Source organism: Brachypodium distachyon, chromosome 3, assembly GCF_000005505.3.
Source record: "Brachypodium distachyon strain Bd21 chromosome 3, Brachypodium_distachyon_v3.0, whole genome shotgun sequence".
NCBI lineage: Eukaryota > Viridiplantae > Streptophyta > Magnoliopsida > Poales > Poaceae > Brachypodium > Brachypodium distachyon.
Genome location: NC_016133.3, coordinates 23684356 through 23696383, shown reverse-complemented (window position 1 = coordinate 23696383; position 12028 = coordinate 23684356). Strand labels below are relative to the sequence as shown.

The 12028-nt window shown below is 46.2% G+C and overlaps 1 protein-coding gene across 1 annotated transcript; it reads left to right on the top strand.

Annotated features, from left to right (window-relative positions):
* Positions 1 to 3087: 3087 nt before the first annotated feature.
* LOC100830748 (pollen-specific protein C13) lies at positions 3088 to 7025 on the top strand. The gene is made up of 2 exons (XM_003573819.4): positions 3088 to 3405; positions 6452 to 7025. The coding sequence occupies exons 1-2, from the start codon at positions 3228 to 3230 to the stop codon at positions 6781 to 6783; spliced, it is 510 nt and encodes a 169-aa protein (XP_003573867.1). The 5' UTR covers positions 3088 to 3227; the 3' UTR covers positions 6784 to 7025.
* The last annotated feature ends 5003 nt before the right edge of the window (positions 7026 to 12028 follow it).

The following is a 12028-nucleotide window of genomic DNA, read 5'->3' as shown; positions in this document are numbered from 1 at the left end:
ACTCCCTTTGCTTGTAAGCCGACGAGATCGCCAACACACATGCATGTCGCTCTCCCTAACACAAAGCACCTCAACATGGGAATTGCCAAAGTGGAACTTTGTCACCCATAGTGCCTTTATATATTAGGACCGGGTTACACGTGTCCAACTCAAATACCTAACCCTCCGCTAATTCCAGGTCCAACTGTAGCACTACTCGTACACATATTCGACACCTCAACAACTAGTTATGCTCCCGAGTCCCCCCCCCCTCCCCGTCTCGTCTCGAGAAATACCTCTTTGTCGGGAGTTGCCAATGCTTCCTCAATGTGGCGTGCAACACCGTACTCTGCATGCACTCAGCCATAACATGGAAATCATCCTCCTCCATCTTATGCCTCATCTTCTTGCTAGCATGAGTGGCTAGTGCGTTGCGCACGAGAACACCAAGCGAAGATGCGGACCTTTGATGGAACTTCCAGTGCCTAAAGATCCTCCCACATCCTCCAATACCTATCATTATCATCACTCATCAAGGACCTCTGCCAGAGCTGGAAGCGCTCTCCTTCCACGAGGAGATAACCACTCCTGACAGTGAACACTCCATGATTGCCATAGTGCCAAGCTACAAAATCTTCTTGTTGGTTTGTCAAAACCCTGAGACAAAGAATCTCCGCCAATCATGCGGCCAAAGAATATCATGACTCACCGCCGCCTCATCCCATCTTCTTTCTCCCTCCCGCATCGAATCAATACCTCTTACATCAAGAAAACTTCCTAAATCCTGTAACTTCCAGGCAATTGTCATGTGGTACCCAATTGTCCCACACGATATCAGCCTTCTCTCCCAAACAAACTCACAACATCAATCCCTTCTTGACCGGCTCCAGAATATATGTGCAATATTTCCATTGTAAATCTTTAGCTTAAAAGGCCATTTCCCACGAGTTTCCTTTTTTTCTTGATGTGTGCGCATGCAAGTTAACCACAATAAAACATGATAAAGATCAAATAAAGGGCTTAATAGGCTATTTCCCACCGTTTGCGTCTTCCCCCCTCCCCATCTTCCCCTCCTCCCGAGCTCCATCTCTTCCTCCTCCATTTTTTGTCCTAGATGCAGGCCGCTATGAGCTTCTTCTTCCTCCTCCTCCTCCACGAAGTTTGTGTCATGGATTACTTCCTAGAGCTTGAATTCATGTCTTTAGGGTTCAGAAGTCATCAAGGAGAATGGGTCTAGGATCACCCGGTGCACCTCCGGACAAACTCCAGCGAGCTGGATTTGCGCCAGCAAGCTCAAATCGACGAAGATGGAACCTTAATTCACGCCAACGAAAGATTGGTGAATTTTAAAAGTCCAAATTTCACATGCATTTTGATTTACTAAATTTTATCCCTTGCAAAGCCTCCATGCCGTGGTGTCGTGGATATTCTTTTTTCCTACTTCCTCTGTTTCATAAAGATTGGCACAGCTTTGGACTAGAGTTAGTTCAAAACCGTGCCAATCTTTATGGAATGGAGGGAGTATTAAAAATGAGCAGTACATATGTCAGTGCGAACCGCTCTACATGCGTACACTAATTTTTACTCTTTCCGTTCCAAATTAACCGATATAAATTTGTATAACAATCCATGTAAATTCGTATCGGTTAATTTGGAACGGAGGGAGCAGTATTTTGACTAGAATGGCGTCGATCGACTCGTCACGAGTCTGGAACGCATTGGTACACGGCATGAGCATGACCCTAACCATAACCAGCTAGGATGATCAGCGGAGAGTGGGAGTGCTGGGCGGTAACCGCATCTCGTGTGCGTGCATGTTCGCCGACGCCAGCTGCAAACCACAGTGTTGGCTAGATGCTGGATCAGTGCCTCACAAGCCTAGGCTCACAAGTCACATGCCACGCTCGGCGCTACCTCAAGCTGTGTTCCAACCGTGCAGAAGGCAGTTCTTAGCCAAGTCCTACACTCCTTCCGTTTTCTACCCAAAAAAAAAAAACACTCCTCTCGTTTGTAAAATGCAAAGCGTTTTCTTTCTTTTTGTGGGTGTGTGAACGACTCTTTAAATATAATTATTCTCGCGAGTAAACTTTTAAATAGAGTATAAATTTTGGCACGTCCATTAGGTAACACATCTTTGCTAGCATCCGAACTTGACTCGTTAAATATGAACATTGATACTCTATTAGATAAGACAACGCTGCCGGTTGGGTTATGTACGATCTGGCTCGTGACCCTGGTGAGTAGGCTCACGTGGGGGAGGACCATATAAATTATCATGGTTCAACAGTACGTCACTAAATGGTAATTCCATCGTCGCTGAAAATACTGTGTTGGTGTTCAGAACAAAAATGAACCTTAAACTTCCTCCGGAAAGAACTGACGAGATACAAATCCATGCGACTTATTTCGGACGGACAGAGTATATAGTTTCACCGAAATAAATACTCACTTATAATGTGTTAGTATAAAGTTAGTATAAACTTTATTAGGGGTGGGAAGAAGTATATGGGATCACCACCAAACAAATATCTTACAGTTCTTTCACATATAGAACTTTATTCAGATAGAAATAAAGTTCAAATAAACAGCTCTGAAATTTTTCGGAAGACTCTTATAAAAGACTCGAGAAAATGATAGAGAGAAATTTGCATGGTATTTTATCTCAAGTTTTTTTTTAGTTCAGATTTGAACATATATTTTGTATTTGTTAATTTCAGACTACTTAAATTCAAACCAACGGAAACTATGGATGAGAATACTTTTTATTAAATGACATCTTTCGTTCAGATTTGAACATATATTTGTGTATTTGTTAATTTGAGACTTTTTAAATTCAAACCAACGAAAGCCATGGATGAGAATACTTTTTATTAAATGACACCCGAAACTCTAGACTAATTTAATCCTAGGTACAAATTACAACCAAATAAAGTTTTGCATGAAAAACCTCTACCCCTTCACATTTTCCTTTTCCGCAAGTAAGTACAAGCTCCATCAACGGCCTACTTCTCTTTTCGAAGAAAGATGAAAATGAAGGGAAATAACAAAAAAAATATTGGGATCCTCTCGAGTTTTCCCTCACGGCCTCGCCGTCCGGTGCTCGCAGCACCGACGATCACGTTTGCGGCCCCACAAGGCAAGACCATTATTCCCTGGCTTCACGCTCCCACCTCTCATCGCCAGCCCACTCCAGTCTCCACTCTTCAGTGTCCACTCCGCCTCGCTCTGCAACTCGCCGACGGACGGCAATGGCATCCCTCCGCGCCTCCCTCCTCCTCGCGGCCGCGGTCTGCGCGCTCGCGGCGTCGTCCGCCTCTGCATCCCGCGACCTCCGTCCTCGCCGCACCCAGTTCGTCGTGCGCGGCAGCGTTTGGTGCGACACCTGCCGCGCCGGCTTCGAGACCCCCGCCTCCACCTACATCGCCGGTACGTACGCCATCTCCATCCCCTCCCTTCTTCGTTGATCCAGTTGGGACTACCGATTTCCCACGATTCTCTCTCTCTGCCCCCGTCGTTTCACTTTCCCTTTTGTGCTTTCTTCAAATGTCTCTTTTAATGTTGTTTTATGGGAGTAGTCAGTAAGTATAGTAACTGCACGAAGAGAAGGTGAAAAAACAGTGGCATTCTCTCTGTGTTCCCCTGAGATCTGGTTTAGATGCTGATGTTGATGTGGTGCTTGGGGTTCATGATGAGTCCAGATTTTCTACTTGTACAAGTAAAAGTTTTGGAATGCTCGGAATTTTTTTTGTTTGCAAAGTTGGTTAGATCATAGATCTCTAGGATTGCCTTGTACACGAGGTAAAGTTAGCACTGTGCTAACGTGCGGCGCGTTCTTGTCTGCAGTATGCTCTGTCATTGTTTATTGTTTCCAAGGTAGTATTATTTCGACTGAATCATAAAGTTTGTACTCCGTAGTTGATATGTGATTGAACCGATGTGATTTATATAAGGTAGAACAGTTGTGAAGGTAAAGGTAGAATAGATGGTAATGTTGATGCGCAATGTCTGACCGTTTGATAGCCCTGCTTTTTCTAAGATTCAACTGCGGCTTCGAGCGGTGGTTGCATGGTGCATATCGATTTTTATTTATTTATGGAATGCAATCATAAATCATGAATACAAAGGAAATAAATCATCTCTTTTGATTGAGCTCAGCTTGCAGTCCTTGAGTTCTTTTCTTACCGTGTTTGCTTTTGTAACCACAGACTTGTGGAGGGACTCACTCCTATTAAAAGAAAAACCTACCGCCTAAAGATAGCTCGGCCCATGGCTGTGGAGATTCGGTAGCTGCAGACCAGACAAAAGAATATTCGGGAGAGATAATAGGGAAATGTATCAGGTGAAATTATGAAAACCTCTATTCGGTGGAAACTTGAGAACTTTTATTCTACCCATTAGATCTTAAATAAACAGATCAGATGAAATGTGGAACCTCTGATCACTTAAATGCATTTTATGGAAAGCCCTCGGATCTCTAACCACGTAAGAGGGGTTTCATAAAATGTGTTTAAGTGATTACAGGTCTAATCTGATCTGTTTATTTGAGATCTAATGTGTAGGATTGAAAGTTTTCACCGAATAGAGGTTTTCACCTGATACGTCGCTGAGATAATGTATCGATTCTCTCTTGCTTGGTTCAAACATGGATACATGACATCCTTATATAATGGATGCTCGGGCCCTTGAACTTTCTTAACGCAATACAAATACAAACTCATTTAATTCTAGATTTCTAATACAATATTATTGCCTAAAGAATTATTTATCTCTGTTCAGATTTCCTGCTGCTGGTCCACAACATGGTTGAGATCCTAGTGTGAGATAGAACTACAATTTTATTCTTTCAGGAGGGACAATAAAACATATGGAAAATAATTCATACCATTATCTCAGTTTAAACTGTGCACTAAACTGAGATCTATTTTGTGCATCTTGCTTAAATATTTCCACTCCGTTTTAGTTTAATATTAGCAGACAAATGAATGTAAGAAATGGAAGACAATAATCTACAAAAAATGTAATTGCTTATAAGACATGCCTAAATGAAACGCGGTCTAGAATGAAGCAGCATGTACATGAAAGTAAATAGTTATGTTCACAATTTAAGACAAACCTACTTAGTGTAGTATCTTTTATGATTGCAATTTGGGATGTGTACCCTGTTTTTATGGTCGTACTGTTCACTTGAAGGTACTGTAGTGCTGTTTCTACTATATAACACATGGGTTCTGTAGCATGGCAGCAAATTAATTCCGATTATCTACCCCTAAAGTTTAGGGGTTGCTATGCTAGTTATTTGACTTACTACTGTATCTTGTCAGTTGCATATTTTTGGAATTCTTTGTTTAGAGGTAAGTTCTATAGTGGTAAAATCTTCCCTCTTTATGAACATATGATTGTATCTGTTTTAAAACAGAGGGACTGAGGTACTAGCAGTTTTTTTTTCTGAAAAGGAGGGCATCCCTGGCCTCTGCATCTATCGATGCACACAGCCGTAGTAGCAGTTATGAACAAGATTATGAAACACAGCTCTTAACAGGTTAGCGTTAGACTGCTGGCTATCTAATTTGGCACCAGATGGAGCCACATATTTCATCAGGACTTGAATGAACATCGTGATTTCTGCACATCTGTTCAACACTATTGTTATGAACAAAATAGTATTGGTAGGTATCAGCATGGAATATTGAAATATGACAAGAGTTCGTTGTACTTACTCGGAACATGAGAATGGTTTGCCCATTCCATCTACACGTACATTTTCACCATCAGGCCTATACATTGATATAATTTCCCAAATTTTAAACCACCGACTGATTTTCTAATCTTTATAATGTCACATACCTGCGATCACTTTTGACAGCTGCCTAAGTGGCTATGCACGATTCCTCATAAGATGGAATAATTCAGGTAAGAAACGCTGCTTAGATCTCTAAACCAACTTCCATTTTTGGGAAGCAGACTAGATCAGAATTCACAAGTCATGCCTGGTTTCCGGAACATGGCTTAAATAACTATCCAATAGTACCATGTCGTGCCAAGAGCGCAGCACTGCAGATTTAGCATTGCTGTTTGTCAAACACCAAAGAGGTGGGGTCCTGCTGATAGACACACCTGATGAGGATTCATTCTTCAGCTGAAGGACAAAGTTGTCTTCGGACTTATGGGTTATATTGGTTGGTGCTGGAATTCAGATATTTATGGTTGACTGGTTAGCAACGATCAACTGGAAAATCGCCCGAAGCATGAGCTGAAAGTTTGATATCATGGTAGTCAGGTTTGCTTGCAGGTGTGATAATCTATGGTAATATGAAGATTAGGCTCAAATTCAGAGCTACCAATAGTTGCTTATCGCATATATAGCACATTCTAATCAGAACTTATTAACCAAAACCATAGGAACCGTTTTATGAACCATGCAATGTTATTTTGTCTGCCAGCTGTCCACTAATGGCATTCTTGTTTTCTGCAGGAGCAAAGGTTAGAGTCGAGTGCAAATCAAAATCCACCGGAGTCAAGACATGCAGCTTCGAGGGGCACACTGACCACACTGGTACCTACAACATCTCCGTGGATGACGAGCATGAGCATGAGCTGTGCGAGTCTGTCCTCGTCAGCAGCCCGGACAGAGGGTGTGCCAAGCTGGTAGCTGGGCGGGAGAGGGCTCCTGTCTTCCTCAACAACAAAAATGGTGTGGCGTCCAACGTTAGGTTGGCGAATGCCCTCGGGTTCCAGAAGGACGTCGCTTTGGCTGCCTGTGCGCAGATCCTCAAGATGTACCAGGAAGTCGAGGACCGTGTCTGAGGAGTAAGGGCGTGCTGAGCTTGCTGTCGCAAAACGAGTTAAAATGTTCTGGAACATCTATATGACTATATGTATTGCCTAGACCGATAGCATCGCTGCTTGTGTGCTTGATATTAAAGCTTAGCGCTGGAGTATGCACGTTGATCTGCGGCTCAGTTGACCCATTAAGTTTATCAGCTACTAAAAATCGATATGTTGCTATGAGGTTATTTGTCAAGGGTGACTAACGTTCGAGCGCTTAAGCTTACTGGCATGCTTACTATCGATTTTGCTTATTCGCTTTCTTTTCTTTTATTTCTGCGAAAAAGAGAAAACATACTGGCATCTACATCCATGATGTACAAACATCATTATGGCCATAAAAATCATGTTTCATCAATCTTATTGCTAGCGTGCCATCCAAACAAATTTGAATAAGTCTGATGTGATCGTCTCCAACCAGTTGCACACGGAATCTGTGACATCTGACTAATGCAACCGGGATCAAGTGTGCGTGCGAAGTCCCGTGCATGGCTTACAAAGAATTGGAGAAGTTTATTCTTGTTAAAAAAGTGACCATTCCTTTTTTTAGGTACACTATTTGCCTACCGTATATATCAATCAAATACATTGAAGAAACTCATACTTGTCACAAAAACAACATTACGACCATTCCAATTACGTTTAGCAAGGTTATCCTTTGTGACATCTGTTTGTCTTTTGACCTCCAACTCAGCCCGAGACAACGGACGCTGCTCATTGAGGATATCAGGCTCCTCAACAAACGGTCACGCTCGAGCTTGAAAGCACCGCGCATAAATCTTTCGCCAACCACAAAAACAATTTCAAAGGTGGTTAATCATGTTTTTCCAACGTTCCAAAGCTGGATGCAGGATGAGGTGCGGCACCCGAGTCAATCAGAAGTGGTGTGTGGTCAGAAAGTGAGCGTTTATAGCCATGCAGCATGACGAGAGGAATCTTGGTCTCCCGTTCTTTTCTTATCAGTAGCGTATCCAACTTCTCGAATGTAGGCATGGACAAATTGTTGGCCCAATAAAACTAGTGACGTTAGAGTTCAATCTCTCTTAGATCCATGCTCTCGATTGTGCATTGGAGAGAAGAGATCAGCATACCTGAAAAGCATCGTAGTCTTTCTCTTCTTGCCGACAAAGTAATATTAAAGTCACTTCTCACAAGCAACGGAAGTGTTTCCGTTGAACAAATTTGGACCAACTTAGTGAGAAAAACATGTCATAAAAACACATATAAATAGGGCTAGGCAGCACCATACACGGCCACCAGAACCCGCTGAAACCCGTCTTTCTTTCATCTGAGATTGAACTTCACACAGAAATCAACGGACAACTATTGATTCCTAACAGCGTGCCCCCATACCACTCATGCTGTGGGAGAAAATGCTAGGCAAAATCCAAGCCTCACTAATGTGGTTTAGAAAAGCCCCTGAAAAATCTGATCTACTTGTCTCCATTAGAGCAACTAAATCCAAATTATGCTATCATGCAAAGAGGCCTAAAAGTAATACAAATTATTAATCATCAATCTATTAATAATCATCAAGAGCAGTACAAAGAGGACTAAAAGTAATAAAAATTACAAATAGGTCATTGGACCACCTAACGACAGCAACAAGCACTAAAACGAACCGAAGGTGGGCCACCGTCATTGCCCCTCCATCATGGGAGCCGGCCAGAGCTTGCTAAAAGAGAGCTTGTGGTAATAGACGGTGGGGTAATCGTCGTGCTAAGGCCACAAAGGACCAGCGCACCAGAGCAGGATTTAACCGGCGTTGTGCTTTCAGTTGGAGTGACGTACCCGTCAACTACGAGGCGCCTATTGTGACTTCGTCAACCTCAAGATGATCTGCCGGCGGCCCTGTCGCACCAGTGGCCCACGGGGTCCCACTGATGCGGGACATGTGGGTCGCAATGAATGAGGTCCCGCAAGGCCGGCTTCCCAGGAAGGGCGAACCCGGGAAGTCCACCCCTGAGATAGTAGTTAACGGGGTTACGAGAAGACACTTGCTGGCAAGACCATCACATTAGAGGTTGAAAGCTCTGACACCATTGACAACGTCAAGACCAAGATTCAGAGTAGGAAAGATATCCACCTCAGCGGCTACCTGGGAAGCTTGGTTCCGGCAAGGTAACAGCTCGCTGCCCCCGTAACGGCCTGGGCGCCAATACTGGGGTGCTTCTCGGCTACTAGTGCTCGGGCCTACTAGTGGGGAGGGCAGAACAGTGAAGACAGAGACTGTGCATTTAATGCACCGACAGGAGTCACATCGGCAGGTCTAGCCTTGCTCAGCAAAGCTACAACGGCTACCCTACGGTTCATTTTAATTACCACGAACAGTGGCCTGGGCGCTGCATGAAGCCCAGCGGCAGTAGAATAGGACTTGTGGCATTGACACGCATTTAGTTAACGTGTCGCGTTGCATGCATCGGCACCTGTGGTATCCCATTAATTATAAAAGGAGCACTAATGCCACCGGTCAAAGGGTTGAGCATTCACCCAAGTAGATCATCCCCTTAGAGGGACAACTAGCAAAGCCCGGGAACCCCCCTGGCAACCTATACACTCTCGAACTAGTGAATACAACCCTAAGCATGACGTAGGGTGTTACACCTCCGGGTGGCCCGAACATGGGTAAAACCTCGTGTCGACACTTCGTGTCTTTAGCCACGCCGGCGATCGCCAGAGCGATCCCCTTCGCCCTCCACCGAACCAAAAAGGGGGTCCCCATCATCCCCGGTGTCGGAGTTTCGAGCTCCGACATCTGACGCGCCAGGTTGGGGGCGTGCGGAGAACTGCACGTGACCGCCGGCGTCATTGTCATCACCATCATCTTCGCCAGCTCGCCATGTCGCCCAAGAAGGCAGATGAGCCCTGGGTCAACTAGCGCAACACGCTCGCCATGCCCACTCGGTCCCACGACGCCGCCAGGGCTACCCAAGATCACGGGGACCATGTGTCCCCACAGCAGCAACAACCTCAGCAGCAGCCGCTGCTGCCACCACGAGGCCCTCGAGCGTCGGTAGAAAACCGACCAGGGGGATCTGCGGTGCCTAGCACCGGAGCCAGCCGCACGGGCGATGTTAACGTCGGACGTGCCAGCCAGTGAGGCCACTCGCGGGCTGAAGGGGAGCGACAACCGTCGCGCCACGCCTAGCCCTCTCACTCGAGGGCTCAGGGCGAATGGGGGGACGACAGCAGGTCAGGGAACCCGCCGCCTCCAGCTCAGACTCCGGCAGAGGCCATCATCGCCGTGCGTGTCATGGTGCGCTACGAGCCACCGCAAGGCACGCCGGCTCACGACGCATGGAGCGCTGAGCTAGACGCACTCCTCGCACTCGCCGTCCAGCAACCACAAGGGGAGGGTGGCCACGCCGGTTCCCGCGCGGACGCAAATCAGGGGCCCGGCTCGGGTCGAGGCCGGAACCCGGGATGTGGGGATCCTCCCGGTGCCCCAGGGCAAGAACAACATCCTCCCCTCGCTGGGGGACAAGACGGTGAGGACTCCGGAGACTACTCGGATTCATCGCCGACCGTCACGCATGGTGATGCGTGGGGCATCCTGAACGCCAGGCAACAAGAAGACCTGCGCCCGTGCTTGCAGTGCGGGCGCCCGCGCGAGAGAGAGCGCCAGCAGCACGAGCAGCAGGAAGACGCTCCTTTGGGCGTCGACGACGGCTGCGCTATGTTCACCCACGAGCTGCGCCGGGTGACATGGCCCCGCAAGTTCCGCGCGCCAGCGCCCGGGACCTACGATGGGACCGTGAATCCCAGGGACTTGCTCCTGACCTACACGTTGGGCATTGATGCCAATGGTGCTGACGACGACAAGGTCAGGGCTAACTGTTTCCCGATGGTCCTGAAGGGATCAATGAGGACTTGGTTGCTAAACTTGCCTGCCAGGTCCATCACCTCATGGAGCGGCGTGAGAGCGGCGGCGGCGAGCAGGCAGGCGACGTGAATAGATGATGAAGAACATGGGGAGGAAGAATAGATTGACGAAGAGGTACGTGCGGATCGGGAGTTCGGGAGGCAGAGCACAGTCGGACGTTAATTATTCGCTAAACGCACGCAGGAAAAAAAAATCAGCAGGGTAAACGGTAGTTGTTAGAGCTGATAAGTGGGCCTAATGTTTTGTTAATCGTGAGGTGGGAAATGTCTGTGTACGTTTTGTGGGGGAGATCTAGAAATGAATGTGTTGGTGACTTTATAAGTAGTAGAGACTAAAAAATTATTTGATTTGTGTGCTATTGTTGTTGGTCCTAAAGCCGGCGCATCTAAGACAAACCTAACCCTAACCAAAGCCTATTTAATCCCGGACTGGACTATTGCGTGACCGTACGCCCAGGTGACCGACCGCGCGTACGATCCAGCTGGCCGTGCAGTGGTCGTGCGATCGACCTGGTACGCACCGGTGACCAGCAGCGCGTACGATCGAGTTAGGTTTGTAGACAGCCCATTTACCATACGTGCTTTTCAGGTCGCCGCGCATAGGATTCTGGCGCGAACGTACGTGCGTACGGAGCGTCGGCGCGAACGTGTTCCCATCGCGCGGAGCGAGCAAGCCCAATCAGGCAATTTCCTCAGGGCCCGAGCAAAAGCGCGTGAGACTAAGCGGTCCAGATCCAGTCGGGCCGAGCGGGAGCGCGAGACAAACCGGCCCAGTTCCAAGTTACCTACCCCCAACCTAAGAAATAACCTCTCCAATAACCCAGAAGACAGCAATGGCGATCAAGCCAAAAATCACATCACAAATCCCCAACAAAATCACAAATAAATAGACACTTTGCAATCGGCAACAGGAAGGCACGCAAGTAACCCTGATAAAGATTTTGAAATTACCATGCTAGACAAAACAATATGAAACTAATCCTTCCAGGTTGAAGTTACCAAGTTAAAGATTTTGAAATTACCATGCTTATAACCATGAAACTACCCACCACTATCTAATTCGTCCTTCTAGATGGAAGTTGCCATGCTAAAATTTTGAAAATTACCAACTTTGTCACGTGAACTACCCAGTGTAGAACTCGTAGTGTAGGTTGGATTTGGCATGCCAAAAGAGAGATTCAAATTACAGTGCCTAGTAGTCTGAAACAACAAATGAGACAGTCACATACCCTTCTAGATTGAATTTGCCATTCTAAATAGATTCAAATTACCAGGCCTATTATTCTAAAACTACCAACAAGACATTTATCCCTTCTATATTTGAAGTCGCCATACTAAATAG